This window comes from Dermacentor andersoni, chromosome 1 (genome assembly GCF_023375885.2).
Source record: "Dermacentor andersoni chromosome 1, qqDerAnde1_hic_scaffold, whole genome shotgun sequence".
Lineage (NCBI taxonomy): Eukaryota > Metazoa > Arthropoda > Arachnida > Ixodida > Ixodidae > Dermacentor > Dermacentor andersoni.
Window position 1 is genome coordinate 252,345,300 of NC_092814.1, and position 25,095 is coordinate 252,370,394.

The following is a 25,095-nucleotide window of genomic DNA, read 5'->3' on the forward strand; positions in this document are numbered from 1 at the left end:
GAAGCCGTGGCTCCTGCAGCCCCTTTTTCCCACCCTAATGAGCTGAACAACTTGTCCACAGCACCATTTGTACAGGCAATACTCCACGAAGAACTCACTAATCTTGGAGTTCATTCTGTATGTGCCATTGCCGCTTCACAGCTGTCTCATGCTCCAGATCCATCAACTGGTCCGTGGTATCCTGCATGCTACCGAAATCCAGCCGAGTGACAAACCGCAGACGATTAGCTAATCTGTTTTGCCTGCTGGCGTATTTGTCACATTGCTCGCCATTGCAACAACCCTACTGTCCCCTCCCTTCTGTGACCGCCATTCACTAGTTATTATGGCCCTGAACAGAGCAAGCGTCGTTACCAGCCTCAATTGGCACCGCAACAGCTAAACAATGATGCTCGTGTTCCTTGGAACAGTCCCTCGTCGCTCTTCCGACATCACCAGTCCTGTTCGCCATCAGCTCGTTGATCATCGTCCCTATTGCCGCAGGCTTGTCGCCCACCATCCCCGATGCAGCCCCAACGCCCGTCTCCAGAAAACTAAGTGATGCAGTTCCCGGAGGTGACGCTGCATTGACTACTCGACCGCAAGACCTTCTGATCACTTTGCCAACCAAACACAACTTGATCGACGTTTTAGTCGCTGGCGTCAGTGTCCCAGCACTCATTGACACTGGTGCACACGTATCCGTGATAAGTACCCAATTGCGCAGACTCCTGAACAAAGTTCTCACACCCACGGGATCACACACCCTCCGCATCGCTTATGGAGGAACGCCTACCGTGTTTGGTATGTGCACCACTCGCATTGGCATCATGGGGCACCTAACGACTGTTTTGTTTGCCGTTTTGGAACAATGCCCTTACGACATTACACTCAGCTTAGACATTTTATCTTCCCATTCAGACCTCTTTGATTGTACGTCTAGCGTCGTTCAGCTTGAACTGCCCCACGGCTGCTACACTCCACCATCACACAACCACGGTTATGCTCTCCCGAAGACATCCGCCTGTCACCTCAAGCCACTACATACGTCGGTCTACTGTCGTTCTCATCTGTTTCTGACGGCATGTGTGTGCTATGTCCCACCGCTGACATATTGCTTTCAAGAAATTTGGCCATTCCTCATACTGTGCTCACTGTTACAGGCACTCTGACTTCGTTCCCTCTCCTTAATTTTAACAGCTCAACTCAAATTCTTCCCAGAGGCATGTTTTTGGGCGACATCTTGCCCGTGAATGATTGTGTGATATCGGCTTTTGACACCGGAATTCCGTCGCTCTCTACAGGAACCTCCGATTCACCGACTCTCGCAGAAAAACTTATCAAGATGATTGCACATGATCTTCCGGCACAAGCTGCTGACCTCCACTGTCTCTTGGAAATGTACCGTGATATTTTTTACCTTGACGGGCACCCTTTAGCTCAGACATCAGTGGTCACCTATCGTATTTAGACCGGAGACGCCAATCCGATACGCCGCCGGCCGTGCTGTGTTTCACATGCTGCACGGCAAGTGATACAGCGAGAAGTCAATAAGATGTTGACTAAAGGCGTTATTGAGCCATCATGCAGTCCGTGGGAGTGCCCTGTTGACCTTGTCAAGAACAAGGACGGCACCTTTGTGTGGATTACAGACACCTCAACAAAGTCACACGCAAAGATATCTACCCTTGCCGCATATTGATGATGCCTTGGACTGCTTGCATGGAGCCAAGTACTTTTCATTGATAGGCCTCGGATCAGGCTATTGGTAAATCTCGATAGATGACATTGACCGTGAGAAAACTGCCTTCGTAACACCTGACGGCTTCTACCAATTCAAGGTTATGCCGTTTGGCCTTTGTAATTGTGCCGTCGCCTGCTTTTTAACACGGAGCCCTTTGTTCAAAGCATCTAAACACAATGAGCACTTCACAGCTTCGCTCAGCATTCTCTGGCTTAGCTTTTCGCGTCTCTTTTTCTTTTTTTCATTTTTGTTTTCAGCAGGGCCATCGCGTTTCATAAGTAACAACAACCTAATGTTTATTGTATCTTCTGGACTGTTGACGAGGCAGCCAAGTTTAAACATGCAAGTGTTCACTAAAGGCGCAGCTACGTCAAGCAAAAAATAAATATAGTAGTCGCTCTAAAACTGCAGTAAACAAAGTGCTGTTGCGTATCTTCTCCGTCGAACAGCCACAATCCACCGCTGCCATCGCTCTTGCTCATGAAGCAGCACCGGGGACTAAGTGTGTGCCTAGCGAATTTTTGTCCATGTTAACCCTTTGAGAGTCAATGACGTAAATATACGGCACCGCGAACAAGTGCGAAATGGTCGATGCTGTATATTTACGGCGCCGTCTGTACGTTAAAATGCGTGCCAATTTCCTGACTTTTTCTTTTCTGGCATGTGCTGCCACTATGTGGGAATACGGGGAATTTTTTTCTCTCGCCTCCCTTTCTCAGTTTTCGTTGCAAATTTGTTTTAGAGCTAGTTTGCTCCGGCGCGTCTATATACTACCGCTCGTGCATTGGCGCACGCGTGGGCAGGCGGGCGGGCGACGGTTTGGGTTTTGTTCTGCGGGCGGTCTCGGCTTCTTGTGCTCGCTAAACTGATGGCTATCTCGTTACTAATCGCTCAAAGGGCGACCGCCTGTTTCTCGCTCGTTTAGTGCTCACAGGGTTGCGCATAGGAAGGATGCCGCCGTGCATGCGTTTCCTTTTCTGGTTTTTTTTTTTTTTTTTTTTTTTTTTTTTTTTTTTGAGATTCACGAAAAATAATTGCCTCTGGTTGGCGATAAGATGAAGATTAGCAAAAGTTTGTCACATGTTTTGCTTTTTTGACGGGCACACGACCACAGTTTTCTTGAGTGCACTCACCTGCGCAGTTCGATTATGCTATAGTACATGTAAATATTAGTGTAAGAGTAGGAACATTTGACACTTGCAAAATATTCTCGTGTGCGCATTTTCTAATCTAAGCCTTGTGTGTATAACCATGCATCAAATTTTTCATTCTTATGTTTATTTCCTTTTTTTTTATTGTTGTTATTCATGAATAAACAGTACATATATACCAACGCAAAATATTTTTTTCTCACTTTACGGCCACCCTAGAAAAATTCGGAATAGGTCCCTCAGAAGAATTGGAATCTGCAATAAAAAGAATTGACCCTTGGCGGTCGTATACGGTGAGAAAAATCGACCCTCAAAGGGTTAACAAGCCTTTACTGTATGACCAAAGATAGACAGAAGCAAATTGGTCAATCATCTGCAGTTCCCCATTCGGGAGGGTTTCGATGGCCTGGAGAGTACCACTGGCTAGGCAACAGCCAGTGGTACTCACCAGAGAGTTGTGAAGTTGTGAAGTTGGTACTCACCAGAGAGCCACCAGAGAGTTGTGAAGTTGTGATAGAGCAGATGGAATGAACTCCGAGATTTTGTAGTTCTTCGCGGAGTATTGCTTGAACAAGTGGTACCGTGGGCAAGCTGTTGGGATCACTGACACGTGGACAAAGGGTGGCAGGTGACATTGCTTCAATTTTGTGTCGAGCAATTTGTGTCTTGTCTTCTAAAGTCAATGGTCACTGCATTCTGCTGTCCTTGCGTGAGGAAGTCGCAGCTGTGCTCGGCAAGCAGGTGACTGATGTTGCAATGTAGCAGCTCTTTGCCTGCCCAAAGCATTGGCACTCCTTGATAATATCGCCGACTGTCGCACAATTCTTACACATTAGCAGATGGAAAGCATCGTTAGCGATACCCTTCAAAACATGCCCAACCTTGTCCGACTTGCCATTATCATTATCATGTCATTATCAGCCTTGCGGCACAGAGCAAGCACATCGTGGATGTAAGCAACATAGGATTCCGCGGACGTTTGCGCACAAGTTGCTTAGTGGCGTTCTTCTGCCCAAATGTACGGCCGAACACATGTCTCTTTACATGTTTCCCAATCCATAGGCTTATCTTCGTAGTTGTCAAACCACACCCTCGCTGCCTTGCAAGTAGAACATCAGGTTGGCCAACATCACAGTTGCATCCCATCTGTTGTGGGTACTCACTCTCATACATGGCGATCCAGTCTTCCATGTCAACATTATCGGTGCTGCACAACGTTCCCGGATCTTTCGGGTGCGCCAGGACAACAGTTGGGGTTGTTGCCACAGGCGCAGGCACCGCCTCCTCTGTCATGATGTTAATACCAAGGCGACGACCACTGCTAAGCTCTGTTGTCTCTTGGGGTTACCCCGCACCTCAACCAAAATGCCACGGGGCAGAATTAGTGAAGCGCAGGTGTATTTACAAGGTGTTTACAAACTGCAGCAACACGGCATATGCAAGATTGCTGCCCCAATCAGCCGCAAGCTCTTCTCGCCAAATCGTCGACTTTGTTCATAGTCACACTATACTATGCCCCACTGCTCCGTAATAATATCACATATGCTATGCCAAGATTGATGCCTCAGAATGCTAATTTAAGCATGGGGAACTAATGCAAAGCACATAGCTGTTTCAGTTTCAGTTTATTTCTTTCATAAGTGGATACATGCCTACATAAGCATACATAAGTAAACAGCAATATAGTAGTCACTAAGTGGTAAATTATGCAAAGTAAATGTAGTAGAAACTGCAAATAATATAAAGTCAATAACTAGTCGTAGAATTAAAACAGTAGTTCAGGTATTCGCAACAGAACAAACCAAAAATGTTTATAAAGGCTACAAATGAAAAAAAAAAACTAGAAAAAAGGAAAAGCAAAAAAGAAATGAGCAGGAGGGAAGTGAATAGCTTATATATGTGGATTATTTTTGCTATCTAGTAGAAAGGTGAATAATGTTTTCTTGAAGAACAAAGAGAAGGAGGACTTGAGATCTAGTGGGAGGCTGTTCCAAGTAGGTAATGCTGCAAAATATCCAGATTGTTTTCCCTAATTAGTATGTATTGGTGGCAATAAGAAATTGTTAGCTGCGAATCTTGTGCCATTTAAGTTAACCAAAGTAGCCTCAGGAAATATATTTACTGGGGCAGAATTACATGTTATTTCAAATAACATTATGGCTAATTTATATTTAACAAGATTATTTACTGAAAGTATTCTGTGGTTGCGGGGGTGAAGCATATGAGATGCACTGCAGTAGAATGAGCTGAACAACAATATCCAGAGGGCTTGATTCTGCAAATGCGGTAGTGGTGCTATATGTGTTGGATATGTGTTACCCCACACTGTAATACAGTAATTGAAATGGCTGTGAATAAAAGAATAATACAAGGTTAGCAATTGGTTTGCTAAAATAATACCTAGCTTTAAGTAAAATTCTAATACCGGCAGCGAGTTAGCGCTTCAAATAGGCCAGATGCCTCGTAAATTTTAAGTTTGAGTCTAGAATTATACCAAGAAATTAGCATTTATTAACTGCACTGATGACAAGAGAGTTTAGGTTGACACTGGGAATGAATTCTGGTGTCCTATGATTCGAATAAAAAAGCACAAAAGACGTTTTGGTAGGATTTAGTTTTGGTGAGTTAAGGTGCCATCACGTTAAAATATTTTTCATGTCTGTGTTTAGCTTAGTAGTCAGAGGAGTTAGTGAACGATCGGTTGCAAGTAATGTGGTGTCTTCAGCATAAAGGAAGGCCTCTGTTTCTGATGAACAACCAGGTAAATCTATATAAAGCAGGAATAGTAGTGGGCCAAGTATAGGCCCTTACAGGACCCCTTTATTGGTTATTCTGAAATTAGAAAGTGAGGAACTTAAATACCCAGCTTGTTGTATATCTGTTAGGTAACTTTTTATAAGTGCTAATGCTGGGCCATCGACGCCTACTGCCCGTAGTTTAGCAAGTAAGATGATGTGGTTTATAGAATCAAATGCTTTGGATAGATCGATAAAAACTGATCCTGCATAGAAACCGGCATCTATAGCGCTTTTTATTTTATCCGTGAAAGAAAGTATAGCACAGTCAGACGAGGATCCTACCCTGAAGCCAAATTGATTTGGCGAAAGAATGTTAAATTTTGAGAAGTATTTAGTTAAGCGCCTTTCAATATATTTTTTGATAACCTTGCTACAGAAAGGAAGAATAGCAATAGGGCGATAATTAGAAATGCAGGAGCGGTCACCCTTTTTAAATATTGGAATAATTTTGGCTTCTTTTAAAACATTTTTGTGTGCTTGTGTTAAGTTACCACTGTGGATAGTTCAACAAACCAATTACTAATTAATGAATTACTTTACTAATTACGCTTTTACTCACATAGCATATCACTTCTGTTATTTTTATTTTATGTTTTACAAATGTACTCTCCATGGCCAGAAATAAAGACGAACAAATTGTTCGTTTTTCTCTATGTTGGCATATGCATCCTATGCAGATACTAATTCGGGATTAGCATTCTTTCTTATGATGGTTATGTAATTAGTGATACGTGATGAGGATTCTTGTGATGGTTGAACTAACGAGACAGACAGAATTGTTCTATATATTCAGTGCAGAGTGTTTATTATTATGTGCTCGAGTTGCTTTCTATGTACGTTTTCTTATGTACAATAATGTACATGTACAGTAGTATGATGTTATGGCCCTGCGGAAGTCCGCAAGGTGGAGAGAAGTAATTACTAAAGGGAAAATCAGACATCGACCCCTTCGTAGCATATGCTGCACAGGAAACCCATACGGCTTCCTCGAAAGAAAAGCCTTGCAGTTGAAGAAAAATTTGTCCTGGTCTGGTACTCGAACCCGGGACCACCGCCTTTCCAGGGCAGCCGCTCAACCATCTGAGCTAACCAGGTGGCTAGCAGATGGCAGGGCGAAGTCGAATTTGTCAACAACACGAAGCAAAGGCAAGAGTTTGACGTTATGGTTCTGTGGAAACCTGCAAGGTGGAGAGAAGTAATTACTAAAAGGAAAATCAGACATCCACCTGTTCATAGCAAATGCTACACAGGAAACCCATACGGGTTCCTCAAAATAAATTAGACTTCGCCGTGCCATCTGCTAGCCGCCTAGTTAGCTCAGATGGTCGAGCGGCTGCCCCAGTAAGGCGGTGGTCCCGGGTTCGAGTCCCGGACCAGGACGAATTTTTCTTCAACTGCGAGGCTTTTCTTTCGAGGAACCTGTATAGGTTTCCTTTGTAGCATTTGCTACGAACGGGTGGATGTCCGATTTTCCCTTTAGTAATGTACAGTAGTACCTCGTTGACACGATCCTGTTTTGTACGATTTCCTTGCGCTAACGTTCACGATCGAGAAAGCAGAAGTGACTCAATACAGTTACACTTCTTTTTTACCGGTTAATACGTTCCCAGAAAATGCTATCTTCCGGCACCAATGTTCATTACATCATCAAACTACTATCATATGATAAGTTTTCCACCCACTTGATCCCATATAAACAAGAAAAACTGCGAAGCACATGCGATTGAGAACAGTAGCCACTTGCTGCAGCACCTTTCCCACCATACTCGCCCACCGGCGTCAAGTGAAAACGCTGGCCCGCATTTAGTTTCCTATTCTTATACTAGCAAATCTTTCCACGGGTCGATTGCATCCCGCATTCACAGCTTCGCTGCCAACCCTATCGCGATAAGCATATTCATTTATCTGTCTGACAGCGCATGCAGCGTAGTGCAGTCGGTGCCATTCGAAGCATACTGCACACTTTTAATAGGCGATAACCAGAACTTGCTGCCGTCCCTACTGCAGGCTGCACGAAGTGAGCATCGGGTTTTGCTCTGGCGGCATCATCTTCCAACGTCGCCCACCAGCCAGATTTCGTTTCAGTTTGCACTAGGAAAACAAAACGCTATGCAATAGGAAAACAAAAAAATGCATCTCAAGCCACTCTGGCTCCACAAGCTCAACGCATGGCAGCGTCTCATGCCGAAACAATTCTTGCCTAGTGGAAATGTCAAGACTTCTCGCCAAAATACCCCACCCAAAGAAGCTGCTAACCTAGGCCAAATTCGAGCAGTGCAAACATAAGCTTGCCGAAGATGCAAAAATGACAAGTGTGTCTTGGTACCGCTCAGGCCCCGCTAGCTAGATGTGCGTTGGGGTCTCGTGCTGCAACATTTCACACAATGCTTCCCATTACATGGATTTCAACTAAATTGAATCTGCCAAATGTTTTAGCGACTTCGGATCATAAGTTATCACGGTTAGTACATTTCTTCCTGCTCTTTTTTCTTTTTCAAAATGTATGAACAAGGTTCTACTGTATATTCACAGGACATGCATGTTTTACTGTACATTTGTACATTTTAACACGAAGTACCTATCGGTTTGGCAGCACTTTAGACAGCACTGCATCGTGTTCTCATCCATCGGTGATGGCAGCAGGTAGGGGGAAATGGATTGCTCTATTCAGAATTTCTCTATTCCTTGACATTATTCAGAACAGATTTATTGGTTCTGGTTGAAAGCAAGATTGCCATTTAGGTTCCCATTGCTCATTTTGTCGCAGCCATAGCTTGGTGAAACTTGTGCAATTGGGAACTCCATCAGTAAATGGTCATTACAACAAATTTATCAGAACAGGAACTGCACTTCATTATAAGTGGAATACTATTAAAAGTGGATAGGTGCTAATATAGTGGGGCACACAGTCTAACAGCCCAGGAGCTCATAAAACCTATACTGATACACATCTGCTCTCAATAGTGAGGGCATGTGACTGGAGAAATTCACTGCAGCAGTTGTCTCGGCTGTCAGTTATCATTACATGATACAGTTAGCAGTTGTCTCGGCTGTCGGTTATCATTACATGATACAGTTAGGCACCAGAATTGGTTTGCATCTCCAGGTTGATAAAAATAAATAGAAAGGGCCATCACAGATGCTGCACCGTGCAGTCCCATGAGGATTTCCCGTTTCACACTTTTCACTAAATATAGAATGGCATTACTGCACTTTCAATAGTCTGGCCTAAACTACATGCACTACAATTTGGGCCCCTAAAATCTATAGATAAAGTGATTTCGTTATGATGAGGATTTACTGTACATAATTTAATATTGAGATGTTGAGTATGCCAGATTGGCATGTAAAATGACTTACACTCATCAATGTCATCTAATACAGGTGCTCACTGGCTGCTTCCCAATAGCTCAGCTGAGAGAGCCCTATTCAGCCATTCAGTACATAGCAGAACGAGTGGACTTGCCAGGTATTCTGAAGCTGCAACCACCTGATGGTGCTGGTGACACTCACAAACCATGGTCAGCTTTTGATCTTTGTGAAGGTGAGTCTCAATTTCTGGGCACTTTCGAGTATTTCTAAGTTAGCACTCATCACTGCATATTGTTGCTGCAGCCTCTAAGGGAGTCATTTATGCAATGGTTTGGCAAACGTCCATGCTTACTGCATGGATATTGTATAGTAGTAGTCAAGTCCACTTAGAACACTATTGATTTGAACAATATAGTGGATGTAACAATGAAGAACTGTAGCACCGTCAACTTCATAATGTGTTATATAGTAAGTAAACCGCTTGCTATAGTGCTTTCATTTCACATTGCCAGTTGGAACATTATGAAAGTATGAGCCAGTGGGAAGAAAAAAGTAAAATAGGGTTGCAAGTTCTGTATGATGGCACTGCATCACATGTATACGTGTAAGTGTGGCATGCTTCTCACGCCTTGAAACTTCAACCGACTGCTCCAAGTGTGGACTCGAAATGAAGGAGGTCTCCCCCAAGGTCTCTCTCTACCTTCATTGCCTGCATGCATAATCAGTAGGTCATGTGAGCTGCATGCTTCTCCCTTCCCTTGCTTCCCGGCAGTCCTAGCATCCCTTTCCAGCGCGCCTCGTGTAGTCAGCATGATTTCACGACATGGCTGCAGCTCGTGTTTGTTTTTGCCTGCACTTTCGACCATGCCAGTTCGTTTGATGACCAGGAAGCTTGCACAATAATGAATAAACCTGCAACACCTCTACTTCACTGTATACATACCTGCCAAGGCTCTTGAATTTTTTGTAAAGTTTACAAATGTGGGCCCATTCTTCAATTTTACAAATGTTATGCCATGTTTTATGAAAACAAATTCGCTTCGTGAAAAAGTTCAATAGGTTTTGAAAAATGTAGCGGGGCCAAATTTGAAAAAAAAAATGCATGCAAGAAAGAAATTGTGACCGTACTTGCACAACCTTCTTGTGGCAGCGTGAGATGCCATATACCAAAAGCTACTTGGTTTTTTTCAGTGTAATTCCTAAAACAGATGAAATCAGTAGCAGCAAAGTCACTATGATCTAAAAACAATATGCTGCTTGTCTGCTCTGCCAAACTTGCTGCTGCTTCTATAATGTGTCTCAAGCTGAATCATTGTTAATAAAGTGCACATGTATGCCACAAAAGGTGTTTGTTCAAGGCAAAGTTTTAAAAAAAATGATGTCATTTTAAGAGGCTTTTCCCAAAGCGCAGATGAGAAGATATATCCAAGTATATTTACTAGGGTTGTGCTAATACCACCCAAGTGAGTGTTTCACTTTGTTTTCGGCTGACAAAGAGCACTGGGCACACCTCCCTGGTTGATGCGATAGCGGACTGTCACTGCGAGTGCTCCCCGACGTCGGCCCAAGGCGGCAATCGCACACACAGCGGCTGAACGCCGCAATATGGCGCTGTGCCGGCCGGATTTGCCTCTGTCAGTAGAAAGTTCGTCCGGGTCAACAGGACGGATCGCAATGATCGGACCTGTCGACGTGGACAGATGGAACGGCAACATAAGCAGCGTGTATTTCAAAAAGTGAGCATGTGTGAAGCTCAGGCCAATTAGTTGCCGATAGGTGCACAGATTGTGTTGGATATGCAACAGTGATCTTCACACCACTTTAACAGCCGTTAGTCTAATGCATGTCTGCACCAGCTTTGCTGTATATCCACTTTCACAGGGTGGAATGGAGGTGGATTTTTGTCTTCCATAAGCATGATTTTTGTAAGGCGTGACTGTTGGGTTATGCAGGAAGCAGCAATGTGAAATAAATTTAGAGGGTAAAGGTTGCCTGTATGGAGCTTCCATTTGACTTCAATATCCAACTATGAGCTTGGTTATTTGGTTAATGGCGAGTCAATGGGGTGCGATATTACTATTGTGGGCTTCTTCCTGTAATTTATATGTGCGCTACTTCCTTTCTCTAGGTACAGTCATTTTTCTGGGTGTCATTCTCTAGGTACAGTCATTGCAATCAGTGATAAAACTGGTGGTTATTTACTGTGTTACTCTTACTCTGTCTATTTTGTTGGGATTTACTTACAAGCCATACTTAAGTAGAAAAGCTAGAAATATGTGCAATACAAAAATACTCACTGCAAAAGTACAGCAAATTGTATTCCCAACAGGTCATCTTTAGCATATGAAAATTTCCAAATATGATTTCAGGGACTTTTTGGAAATAGCATCTCCGAGCGGCTTTGCATACTTAAAAACGCATACTACTTTGTATGCCTTTTACATTCTTTTGTATGCCTGGCAGATGGCATCTCCTAATTTTCCGTCGCCTGTTTCTAAAGCTCTTGTGAAAATAACGAAAACCACGTCTCATGAAATTGTAGTTTGTTGCCTTGAGTGACTCGTCCATTTCATATCCTTCTCTTTATTGACCTTACAGGGGTTGGCTCTCACTTATTTTTAGTATCTTTATCTTTCTGCTTGATCTTAACTGTTTGTAGCTTGGGCTGTGGAACGAGGTTACCTGACAGCAAAAGCGGGGCGCCCTGATGCCTACCGTGCAGCAAACAGCCTTCTGCGCATGGCCCTCGATGGACGAACACTGTGCCTTGCATTTCGGCCACAAGGCTATTCACAGAGCAAAGGTGTGTTCCTTTCCTAATGAAAAGGCATGTGCTTTCAGCAAAGATGGAAATTTTTTAGTGCTACACAGTGTGCATCCTCTTGCATAAATTAAGGTCATGGTGGAATATAGGGTATTTATGATAGCTCAAGGGTCCCAAGCAGGATCATTGCACGGAGGGATGTGCGACTATTCAACACTTTTGAATAATAAATTGTCTACTGCCTTATTCGATTCAGCCTTCAGATCAAGTATAGTCGCTATTCATAAATACGAACAATTCACATAAAGTTACCAAATAAGGCCATGGTGGCCGTATTAATGGCAGCGAAATGCACAAACGTTTGTGTACTTAGATTTAGATGCATGTTAAAGGGTTCCTGAACCACCCCTCGGGCTTCACGAAAAAGCACAGTCTGCAGGTAGCATAGGCTGCTGTGAACGTCTCAGCCAAATTTTGCAGTCATGTACAGTGCATGAAGTTCACAAGTGCAGCGCGAAGTTACCTTTTTCTCAAATGCCCTCTTTTCAAACAGAGGCTTTCTCATCTGTTTCGAAGCTGCCAGCAACTTACATATTTCATCATATGCAAGATTCTCATAGGTGGCCACTTTTGGCCAATCGCTAACATCAACCAAGAAGGGTGTTAGGATCAGTTGACTTCTTCGTACTTTCACCGTGTATATTAATTGATGCAAATAACTAAACAGGCTGAAGTAAGTGAAAATCTGCATTTAAAGCTTCGATAAGAGTTGTGCATTTCTGGAAGAAGCCGACTATCATCTGCTCACACTTGCCCATATAGGAAATAAACTGTGCCCACAGTGCTTATCGCTGTCATAGCCGTCTGGTCTCGCTAGTTTGGTTAGTCTTGGAACACTCAGCTAGGCTCTAACCACGTGAAACGCAAGCCAACTCTACATATGCGCTACCCCAGCTGCTCCTGCCTAAATGCCTTGGCAGACATCGCTTTGTACTGAAAGCACTTCAAAATTTGCAATCTGGATTTGGCTACTATCCCTGCCAGACAAAGCTGGTCCGCACCACATAGCTAGCCAGATGGGAGCACACAAGCACGAGTGCGTGCTCCAGCCCTGTTGCACACATAGCAAACGTTGCACACTACAGTTCCTCGTAGGTGTGTATGCTACATAGCATAGATATCATGGCTGCTGCAATGGGCCCTCTCGCCGTCGAGGCGCTCAGACAACCACGTGCTCTGATTGGTTGGTCTCTGTGGGTGATGTGGCTGAAGGTGCATGGCAATGCTCTGTACTCTATTTCATACATAGCAGTCAACGCTGCAGAAGCTACACAAGCGGTGCAGTCACACAGAATACCTACTTCATATATCACAACTACTAGTAAACGCAAGTTTATGTCAAATCACACATTACTTGTGCACATTTGTGCTTCCGGTATAGGCAACATACTAAATTTTGGTCGCGAGCACAGGTGATAATGTGCTGTGGCCACTGATCACAGAAGCATGTCATTACACTCGTTTGGTGGTAAGGAGGTTCAGATCTCTGGCACCTTCATTAATAAATATATAATGTTTTGTGACATTTAAGTATGAAACTTAATTTTACATCAAATTAAATGGCATGTACCTACATAACTATCCTTCACATGGGGCACACTATTTTTTTATCACGGATGTTAGCAGCGAGAGAAGTCTTTACCTTCATAGTGTTGCCTGCTATGTATGGAACGGAGTAAGGTGGCTGTTGTGTGAGCCAGCCTGAGTGCCCATATCTGTCAGGAACAGGTCATCTACTTCCCGATTTGTGCACCTTCAAGGTGCATCGCTAACATTTTCGAAGCTTATTATGTTAGGAATCCTTTCACCACGAGTCCAGAGTGCAGCATCTATTGCCATGCCAGTGTGCATGCTGCCGACATACTCGCACGAGTGATCATAAAGACAATGCTTCGTTCAAGCGTTGGAAATTGTGTGATTGCCGTAGAGATAAGTGCAGAAGGAAATGTGATGCTCATGCCACCTCATAGTACGAGAAAAAACAGCCATGCGCAGCTATCTAATACACTATAGTGTATTAAAGTGATGAGACCAACGTTAGTGCAGTAGCAGCGATTGAAAGTATGTGTTGCCAACAGCACCTGTCAATTTCTGCTGAAAGGAGAAACAACATTGAAACGAGGAGACTTAACGCTATAGGCACTGCACTGCCACGGCTGCACCCCGCTCCTTCAGAACGAAGAACATTGAGGTGGCGATGAGAAAGCTAAATATTGTGCTCGCAATATCTACACGTATTAGGTCTTCTTGAAAAATTATTCCGGTATTATGTTCCTGGGAAGTGCCATCCTCATTCCAAGGCACAGTAATCCCTCTTTGTAACGAAATAGCTTTACTCGAAATATTGCCTTATTTAAAATTTCTTCCGGTCCCGACCCAAACGCGTGCATTTTAAGCCGCATTACTCGAAGCGCATGAAGAGCTTGACCCACTTAGAGCGAAGTGCTGAGGGGAGGCATCACTGCCGCCGAGCGGCATCGACCCTTTTGCACATGCAGTGTCAAATTTATACCGCTGATGAATTAATCTCATGCAGGCACAGAACAGGCCACAAAAGTACCAAACCCACGACCGATGGCCGCCTAGTAACAGGTACCAAGCGAGTGCTGAGTGCTCCCAGCTCTTTACTGCAGAGAGCAAACGGAAGCTGTGAAATTCTGTAATTAATCCGAACCATTAATCTCAGTCGCAGTCACATTGCTGGTGTCCCTCGTGATAGAATCCACACGAAAATAAAGTTTTCCCGACGCTTTGCGGTGCCAGAAAAACTCTTGGGTACCGAAAAGTGGCCAAAAGACCACAGGCAGACTTGTACCGTAGCATTCCATGGCGTGCGCTCAGTGAGCAAAGTTTTACTGCTCTAAAGAGCACTTCTGGTGCTGAAACGTGCCAAAAAGCACAAAAGAAGTGTCCCTCTGATTATAAGTGCCATGTTCGACACAAGGAGCTACGTTAACAAATCGGGAAGACGAGTTTGTGAAAGCCAGTCTAGAAATTTGCTCGCCGCTCACCATAATCGGCCTGCATCTCAATAACACACCACCCCTAGCTTCGTTGTGCTTTTTATGGTGCAAATCGACCGATAACTTGCCGAAAACATGAAAAATCAGAGCGTCACCAGCGGCGAGTCAGGCTGTCAACATTGCGGGTCAGCGCAAGCTGGTGTTTCCCCGGTGATTTTCTCAAGCCAGTCATACTCGATTCACGCCATCTGACTTAAGACAAACACTCTAAATGCATGGTAGAGTCGTTGAATTTTGTCCCTAGACATTTGTCAATGGCGCGAATGCAACGGTGCACGAACACCGACACTCAAACTGTAGAATTAGCACAGTGTCATCAACAACGGTGCACCAAAAACTCTCATTTTGCAAACTTCATGGCTGCACACCTCGGGAGAAAATTTCCCTGTGATCATGCAAAGACCTACTGAAAAACTGTTTAGTTTTCACGTTTGGACTTCGTACCCACAATGAGTGGCTAATCGTTTTTTGAGCACAAAAAACACAGCCTCAGACTCGAGCCACGGCATTTGCGGCGCTTTCCAGCCGTAGTCTTTCACGACCTCCGCATTCCCCCTAGCATACATTCGCTTTGGCTGACGCTGCTGCTCCCATGGTCACCCCAGCGACACATGCGGAGATAATTGACACTGTTGGTGGCCCCGACGAGGACGAAGAGCCACGTGAAGTGCCAACTATGGTGCAGAATCGGGAGTATTTACACCTTCTGCAATATTGGCCTCGAGCTCCACCACTGGAAAAGCTGGCGCCACCGTCGGCGTGACGTGCTATTAGGGATCACGTGGACATAGCGGCCGCGTCGGCTGCTTTGGGAGTGCCGAAGCGAGCTAAAAACGAGAGTTTAAATTCCCTCGTACGCTGCGGTCCTCATTTGGTGGCGAGATTTTCCCGCTTCGAGTGTCTCCTTTACAACGCTTGAAAGCACTACAATAGGTAGTGGCTGCCTTTGAAGGTGCGCAACATGGTAGGCTACTGCTCGGTGCCGCAGTGCCAGACGTACGCAACGGAGCCCGGTGTCAGCCTTATTCACACATAGCCACAGGAAAAGAAGCTGCGTGAAGCTTGGCCCGCGAAACATAAAACCGGCAAACAGTGATCGGCTACAACTCGGGTATGCAGCAAGCACAGACGCGAGGAAGATTTCTGCTGCGGCGCCGGGTCTGTGATGTTCGGAAAACACGCGCTGCGACGCTCGCCCGAGTCCGCTGCCCGACTGATGTCATGACGGTTTGGTCTATGAACTTGTCGATGCTATAGATACTGGCAAATTCACTGGAGTGGAAAGGGAGCGGTAAGAAGCACATTAAAAAAAAAAAGCATGGCATATTGTCATGTTTGTGTTATGAATTAATACACTGGATTACAAAAAAGAAGCAGCTGGAAATCGCACGCTGAGAACACCGATAAACATACAGTGCGACGCAACTCGAGAAATAATATTGAAACATCCAAAAATTTAGAAGACAAAAAAAGATTGAATCGTCGCGACGGCACATCACAGTCCCCGTAGGTGTCGAAGTCTCTACAATGAAATTATTTTTGAACAGCTCTGATAGCGCCCACGCAACAATGGTTGCTTGTATACTGTCAAATGCTCAGGGCACGGTGCGAAAACACGCACGCGGCGAAAGTGAAACAGTGCGCGGACAAGCATGCAGACGTGCAGTCGGTCGCTGCACTGAGGCTTCATTCTATTACTCTCCATTTAGTTATACAAATACTACAAGAACATATTCCACATGGTTTGCTCTCAGTGTTTACCTACCTTTCACGCAAGAAGCCGGTTCGGGAGACTTCATCGCGCCGATGTACTGCGCGCAGTGGCGTTCACTGTACGTATTCGGTAAAAATATAGCGTCTGTAAACGATTCTGTGTTTTCAGTTTGCCCAAGATTATTATTTAGACAGTAAAAACTTCTCTCGTTTCGAAAGTACTTACAGAAATGTCCGGGAGAGCTCGCACGTGGTGTTTTCAGTGAGCGCTGACAGCAAAACCTATGAGGAGCGCGCCACGTGATCCCTCATACTACGCCAGCGAGGTGCTTCCGGTAGATGGCGACTCCATGACTCCTCGCCGCCAATAAGGTTGAATGCATGGGCGGTGACCATAACCTCCTGCAATGCTTGGTCAAATTAGGGTAAGGGTTGCTCTTGCCCAGTAAGAACTTGAAACAGCCAAAGCTCACTGCCTTTTTTGCACCTAAATAAAGTTTTGCTTCACTGAATACATTGTATTTGGCTTCCCCGCAGTTGGGGTGTAATTAAAGCTCGACTGCTTTAGCTTTTCTCGAGTGGTTGCTTACATCCAGTTGCCACTTATAACGAACTTTTTCACCATCCCGCTTACTTCGTTATAACAAGGAATTACTGCATTTTGTTGTTTCAAAGAAAAGTCACTAAGGACAACAAAATTAATGCGGAGTCATCCACTACAGCATCCCTTACTACCCACTGTGCCATGTTGGGAGATTAAACCCCACTATTCATTTCTTAAATAAATTGCCAATTACTTGCAATAAAGCATAACATTGGAACAAAGGTGCGATCAATGTCGTCCTAAAAACCTGAGTATTTACATAGCAGTGCACGCTAAGTCGCTCAGGGAGCCAGACTTTAGCAGCTAAACTGCTATTATTTGCACCTGCCAATAAGTCCCGAGTATACAAATAAACTGATTTTTTGATCGTAATGCTTTATTTGTGCTTTTAATAAACAACACTTCATAATATCCAGTGTAATGACAAAAACATGCTAATTCCTTATTTGATACTTGATTAAATTCGATTCTGACACTATTTGATTCTGTCTCTACAATTGCTATTCACACGCCCCAGTAACTTTCCATAGATAAAGTGCATCAGTGATGAGAGCAGTAAAAGCAAGTGGGCCATTCTAATGTTGTTCGAACATACATATTTTTACAATTCCCTTCTCGCTGACTTGTCATCAAAGGTTGCAATCCGCAAAATAAAATATTTTTGTGTGAATGTAAGGTGGATACATAGTGTTTAGGTTATTTTAGGTTATTTTGTAAATACTTGCCAACTCTCCCAATTTGTCCAGAAGACTCCAGAATTCTGACCAATGCTCCCAATTATAGGGACATAGCCATAAATCTCCCAAAGAAATGCCCAAACCCCACCATGAAAAAACCAAAACAGTGTCATGCATTTGACATAGTAGTTCTGCGGAAACCCGCAGGGTGGAGAGAAGTAATGAATAAAGGCAAAATCAGACATCCACCCGTTCGTAGCAATTACTACAAAGGAAACCCATACGGGTTCCTCGAAAGAAAAGCCTCATAGTTGAAGAAAAATTCGTCCTGGTCCGGGACTCGAACCCGGGACCATTGCCTTTCCGGGGCAGCCGCTCTACCATCTGAGCTAACCAGGCGGCTAGCAGATGGCAGGGCGAAGTCGAATTTGTCGACAACACGAAGCAACGGCAAGAGTTTGACATAGTAGTTCTGCGGAAACCCGCAAGGTGGAGAGAAGTAATGAATAGAGGGAAAATCAGACATCCACCCGTTCGTAGCAATTACTACAAAGGAAACCCATACGGGTTCCTCGAAAGAAAAGCCTCATAGTTGAAGAAAAATTTGTCCTGGTCCGGGACTCGAACCCGGGACCACCGCCTTTCCGGGGCAGCCGCTCTACCATCTGAGCTAACCAGGCGGCTAGCAGATGGCAGGGCGAAGTCGAATTTGTCGACAACACGAAGCAACGGCAAGAGTTTGACATAGTAGTTCTGCGGAAACCCGCAAGGTGGAGAGAAGTAATGAATAAAGGGAAAATCAGACATCCACCCGTTCGTAGCAATTACTACAAAGGAAACCCATACGGGTTCCTCGAAAGAAAAGCCTCATAGTTGAAGAAAAATTCGTCCTGGTCCGGGACTCGAACCCGGGACCACCGCCTTTCCGGGGCAGCCGCTCTACCATCTGAGCTAACCAGGCGGCTAGCAGATGGCAGGGCGAAGTCGAATTTGTCGACAACACGAAGCAACGGCAAGAGTTTGACAGAGTAGTTCTGCAGAAACCCGCAAGGTGGAGAGAAGTAATGAATAAAGGGAAAATCAGACATCCACCCGTTCGTAGCAATTACTACAAAGGAAACCCAAACGGGTTCCTCGAAAGAAAAGCCTCATAGTTGAAGAAAAATTCGTCCTGGTCCGGGACTCGAACCCGGGACCACCGCCTTTCCGGGGCAGCCGCTCTACCATCTGAGCTAACCAGGCGGCTAGCAGATGGCAGGGCGAAGTCGAATTTGTCGACAACACGAAGCAACGGCAAGAGTTTGACATAGTAGTTCTGCGGAAACCCGCAAGGTGGAGAGAAGTAATGAATAAAGGGAAAATCAGACATCCACCCGTTCGTAGCAATTACTACAAAGGAAACCCATACGGGTTCCTCGAAAGAAAAGCCTCATAGTTGAAGAAAAATTCGTCCTGGTCCGGGACTCGAACCCGGGACCACCGCCTTTCCGGGGCAGCCGCTCTACCATCTGAGCTAACCAGGCGGCTAGCAGATGGCAGGGCGAAGTCGAATTTGTCGACAACACGAAGCAACGGCAAGAGTTTGACATAGTAGTTCTGCGGAAACCCGCAAGGTGGAGAGAAGTAAAGAATAAAGGGAAAATCAGACATCCACCCGTTCGTAGCAATTACTACAAAGGAAACCCATACGGGTTCCTCGAAAGAAAAGCCTCATGTTTCCTTTGTAGTAATTGCTACGAACGGGTGGATGTCTGATTTTCCCTTTATTCACAGTGTCATGCAGCACAGTCGTATCATAATTGCCATTTTGTGTTTGGTAGCTAGCCAAAATGAGATTAAAATCCAAGCTCTTTGTGTATAGGCAGTGTAGGCCTAACTCAGTTCGCTTCAGATTAAAACGCGTTGAGGAGTAAAAGTCTAATACGAGTTGCATAATGATCGGCTCCCTTGAAAGCATAGCCACCATATACAGCTGTGTTACGCGAGTGAAAAGGGTCACCAGTGTCATGGGACATAGTACGAGTTCCTCAAAGGGGCCCTGGACCACTTTTTATAGAAGTGGATAAATCCATTTGAAGTGAAAGTAGGCTATTTCAGAAATACTTCAGCACAAAAAGTACTTCAGTGCGTTCAGCAGAAGCGGAGTTATTGGCAATCAAACAACACCTTCAGGGTGCTTCCGCTCCTTCTTCAATGCCCTGCACTGTGAAGGCTATGGCGGAGTTGGGCATGCCCACAACCCTCCGCCTACTGAATGTGACTGTGGCGCGCAGTTCAAATTTTATTTAGGATGCTCACGTAGACGCCATTACTTCTGATTTTGGCACCTAAAGTGTGGCAAACATAAGCCAGACATGGTTGTCCTTGGTGAGCCACAGTGCGCTCAACCAGCGGACTCGTCGTGACACCCCACAGTGACCGTGGTATCTACGCTACATAGCAGACTGCGGCTACATGCAGCTGTAGTGCATTTGCACAGTGTTTGCTTTGTGCATGAGAGGGCTTGAGTGCATGCTCGCACTCATATGCTCCAGTCTGGCCGTGCTACCTGGTGCGGACCAGCTTCGTTCTGCACCAGCTTGACCGACTGGTAGTAGCCACATTTAACTTGCACATATTGAAGTGCTATCAATACGAAGCAAAGTCTAACCAGGAGTGGCCAGGAGTGAGTGGGCGCTAGCAAGCGTGCGTGTGGTCTGACCACACGTCTGACCTGTGGTCTGGCATATGGTCTGAGTGTGGTTCGAGGCTAGTTGAGTGTTCAAAACTAGTTGAAATTAACAAGACCCAACAGCTACAGCACCAATAAGCAGGGTAGCCAAAGTTTAATTCTTACGCCGGCAGCCAAGGTTGAGCGTGAGCAGACAATAGTTGGCTTCTTCCGGAAGTTTATTTAAATTTATTTATTCAAAAAACCTCACAGGCCAGGCCCCAGTGTCAGGCTCCAGCAGGAGTATTGTGTGAGGGAGGGGATTATGCCATGTATATCTTCATAAGTGGAAGCATTACAAAGAAGAGATAACTAGTATATGAGATGTATACTAAGGTACATAAAATGAGGTGACGTTACATAATAGCAGAATGCGGTATACACTATTGGAATGAATTGCAACATACACAACATAAGGGTACATCATTTAACACCGTCAAATTTTACAAAAGTAATGTAAGGGTACATCTCTTGACATTGCCAAATACAGAAGTTAGCGAGAAGCATGTACATAATTAAGAGAAAATTAATGCAAACAAATAAATGGTCACAAAAAGTAGCGGTTACTTCATGACGAAAATTAACAGGGCCATGAATGTGGACAACCTTATCAAGGAGGCTATTCCATAGTTCAATTGCTAGTGGTAAAGCTGATGAATTAAAGGCGTTTATGTGCCCAAAGATACGTTTGAAGGAGTGGTTGCTGTGCAAACGGCAAGACATTCATAACGGTTTGGAGAGAGGGAAAGTGGTTTGGTGCTGACGGTTTATTTTATGAAATAAGCAGATTAGAACAATCTTTCTGCGCGATTCTAAAGAGGATAAGGACAGAGAAGATTTAATATGTATAACAATGGAATGGCGGCTGTAGTCTTTGACGATGAAATGCACGAAGTACATAATTATTATTAAAATGCGAAAGCAGACTCTCACTTACTTCACCCTGTTTATTAAACCTTCTCAATAAATGTACACAGGAACAGTAGGAAGTAGCACACTGGTCCAAACACCCTTCTTGATTGATGTCAGCTATTGGCCAATAGCAGCCACATATGGGAATCTGCTATATTACGAAATAAACTGTCCAGAAAAGAGAGAGCAGCAGGCTTTGGTTGAATAAAGAGCATTTGAAAGAAAAGTGACTTCATGCTCGACTTGCGAGCTCTACACACTGTGCACCACTCCAAAACATGGCCGAGGTGTTCCCAGCAGCTTATGCTATCCACGGACTATGTTTCCACGGAAATGTTTTTAATGCAAAGCATTCTTTGCCTCATTCCTGACACTCTGTGGTAGTTAGGTAGGTTTCTGTCTCGCCTCACTTTAACACTTTCCTGTTCGCGCCTATACCCATCGATAGCCCGCTATCGATGATTTCAACTTCAAATTTTGACGCGCTAGGAGCACTTGCGGACAGCCAGCACTATCCAGTGCCTAAAATAGAAACTGTTTTTCTAGTTTTGCTTTTGTGTTTCTCTTTTGCACCGTGGGAGGGATTTTTAAAGCACCTTTTAGTCTAGCACCACGAGCACTCGTAGCTTCTGACATGGCGTCAATGTAGCGCGCAACTGCCCTTCAGAAACAGTGAATTTCAACGGATTTCGATGAGCCTACAGCATAATGTTTTGGGTGGTGGTAGGGGGCACAGACTCGGAAGACGATTTTCATTCATCAGGCTTCAGCAGAGACTTGGTGAAAGTGTGTCAAATAGCCCCTGAACGTGAACAGGTATCCACCGGCAAAATTTGTTTTCTACTCCGAACCATTTCGTCACTGCCGCGCTCAGACCTAAAGATATCCGGTGTGTTCTAAAGGTCACAGCTCTTATCTACAGGATGACAACGTCGTTTGGGCAGGACCACTTGCCGGCAGCAGTGCAAAAAGTGGAGTTTTACACGAGAAGACGACTGGGAGTGTACCTCGGCATTGTGCTCCGCATCGGCATGCGGTGATTCGTAAAAGTCGCTGCATGGCTCTTACGAACTGCTGAATAGCCACTAGAGCTTACATTTTCCTTTGTATATAAAGAACTTCTACAGATAGAAAGCTCATATTTGCAGGAATATTGTGTATATAGGGTTTTTGTTCAGAATACATATTTCGAAATTTTTTAATGTTCTCTTGGTGCAAAGCAGAATCTATGTCTTTACGGAGTTTTCTCATTTTCATTGCAAATGTTTCTGTTAATTTTTTTCAAGAAATTGCTAATAAATATTTGCTTGAATATAATACCATTAGAAAGCACATTCCTTCTTCTACAAATTGATACCATACATTTTAATATCAAGCATTAGCTGTAGCAGTAAAAGAAATAGTTTACTAGATTACCCAAAACCTGCCTGTTTTCCCACGGACAGGAAAGTGCTAAGAAAAATAAAATAATGTGTGACAGATGTGGGAATCGAACTTCTGCTGTTGAGCACAGAAGCCGGGTCGAGCATATTAGGCCATGATCCCATGCATGCTTCTCTAGTTTCAATGCCAGCCAGCTCCTTCAAAACACGGGGCATGCATCCTGTGTCCCTTTGTCGTCTTCTTTCCTTCTGACAGCTTGCACTTTGAGCTGCCATGTTAGACTGCACCATCTCCAGGACCAGCCCATTTTGCCCAGTACTTTCCTCGTAGCAACTTGCACTATGTCTTAGAAACTGTGTGATGTTGTACAGACTTCATGATCACCCAAGTTAATCAAGTTCTAACATTTCTTCGCCAAAGTAACAATGTCATCGTCGTTTTAACATACACCACATGAAAGAATGTGCAATTGTATAACACGTGGTCTTTGATGACGTCGCAATCAGTGTTTACCTCGCTTATGCTCCTCGACGACTTATGTAGAACCCAACATTCGCTGTGTCGTAGGCTTGCATCGAACAGCTGGCGTAGAAATTGTGCCATTGCAGTCATACAATCGTCTATGCCGTGGTTGTCATCACACATACAACTACTCAACTTGCAGAAACACGCTAGTCCACCTGTTATAGTTTCGCGATACCCCAAACAATGCTGGGTAGCCAGGTACCTGCAGAATGCTTCGCATGACAGATTCCCATAGCGTGTGGGGGTCTGCACAATTTTGTTTTCTTTTGTTGCCTGCTTGACGAATCTCCTGAATTTCGAGGAGCCCAGGTATGCTTATGGCACAATTTAACCAAAAAGTGTGCCAACATTTGCTAGATCCATGATGGAATGTGTAAGTGCGACTGAACGAGGACGTAGAAAGAAACCGATACACGGAGACAGCGCTTTCTCTGTGTATCTGTTTCTTTGTACGTCCTCGTTCAGTCACGCTTACACACTCCATCATGGATTGAAACCAACTAGCCCGCCGACGTGTTTTAACCATTTGCTAAATACTGTCTCACTTTAAAAATGGTGCCATGTGTAACTTGAGGACAAATAATGCATGGAATCATTTATGTTGTGCTATGGAGTACACATTCCACATGTAGTAAGCACAGCAGGAAAAGAATTTTCATATTAAAAGACCAGTGTTCAAAGTTGCAATGCTCTTTGTGCAATTGTTAAACAGTATCTTAAAAAGCAGCTGCAGGGACTGGCCCGAAAAAGAAAAAAAAAACACTGCAGGTTGTATATAGTCGGAGGATAGTGCAGCCAGTGTTTTAGAAGACAGGCGGAATTTTTAACGCACTGAACATTTCCAAACTAGGTTTCAGCTTTTTTGGTCGTAAAAAGAAAGGTCACTATATTTGGATAAAGATACAATGGGACATTCTCTGTGGAATGCGAGCTTTACACTGATGTATTTATTTCCATATGACTGCAGGCTCCGAAGTAGACAGTGCTCTGTTGGCTCACCTTGCAAGAATTCGTGGGGAGCCCCCAGTCAAGAGTGCTTCCTCTGAGAGTGAGCAAGAGGAGAGTGAAGACGAAAGTAGTGAGGAAGATGAAGAGGAGGAAGAGGAGGACCACTTCCAGAGCAACAAGTTTGCAGCCTTGGCTAACGATGTGCTGTAGATGTTAGAACCCTTCAGAGACAGCAATAAGAGTATTTTGGGAAGTTGTACAGATGTCTGCATTCTTTGCAGTTCTCCAATCTAAAGGACAGATTTGTGTCAGTTCACAACTTTTGCCTAACTACACAATATACAATAACAAGCCACGCCAAGAAAGTAAAACACTGAATTATCTATGTTTGGCATCCTTATGTCATTTGCTGTACCATGCAGTTTAGGTTCGATTTTGTTGAATGACACAATGCCAATAATGATAACAAAGAGGCATTTTTGCAAGAGAAATGCTGAGAATGACTGCTACAATGGAAGGTACAGTGTAAATAACTAACTACTTTGCTTGGAATTGAATTGGCCCATTTTTTGCATTTCTGGCTATGCTAACCAAAGACCAAAAACCATATGTCCAAATCTTCGTATCTCTTAGGTTTCCTATGTGAACATTGCACCAAAGCATGACATTATGGGTGTTAAAATTTTTATCATTTATGACCGCAGTTAAGCCACGACAGTGAAATTTTGCAAATCTCACCTTCAGTTAGAGTCTATCTATGCAAAATGTTATTTCCATATCTCACTTCCAGGA

The 25,095-nt window shown here is 44.2% G+C and overlaps 1 protein-coding gene and 1 non-coding gene across 3 annotated transcripts in view; one reads left to right on the forward strand and one right to left on the reverse strand.

Moving 5' to 3' along the window:
- Nucleotides 1-24,562, forward strand: part of Ns4 (Nucleostemin 4) — an 86,561-nt gene extending 61,999 nt beyond the window's left edge. For both annotated transcript variants that reach the window (XM_050196637.3, XM_055063640.2), the window contains 3 exons: nucleotides 9,057-9,216; nucleotides 11,644-11,787; nucleotides 24,323-24,562. In XM_050196637.3, coding sequence (XP_050052594.1) covers nucleotides 9,057-9,216; nucleotides 11,644-11,787; nucleotides 24,323-24,513 — 495 coding nt within the window. In that variant the 3' untranslated portion in view covers nucleotides 24,514-24,562. The remainder of the gene's footprint in view (nucleotides 1-9,056; nucleotides 9,217-11,643; nucleotides 11,788-24,322) is intronic.
- Nucleotides 18,431-18,505, reverse strand: TRNAS-GGA (transfer RNA serine (anticodon GGA)). Its single transcript has one exon. It is a non-coding gene; the product is annotated as a tRNA-Ser (tRNA).
- Nucleotides 24,563-25,095: the final 533 nt, after the last annotated feature.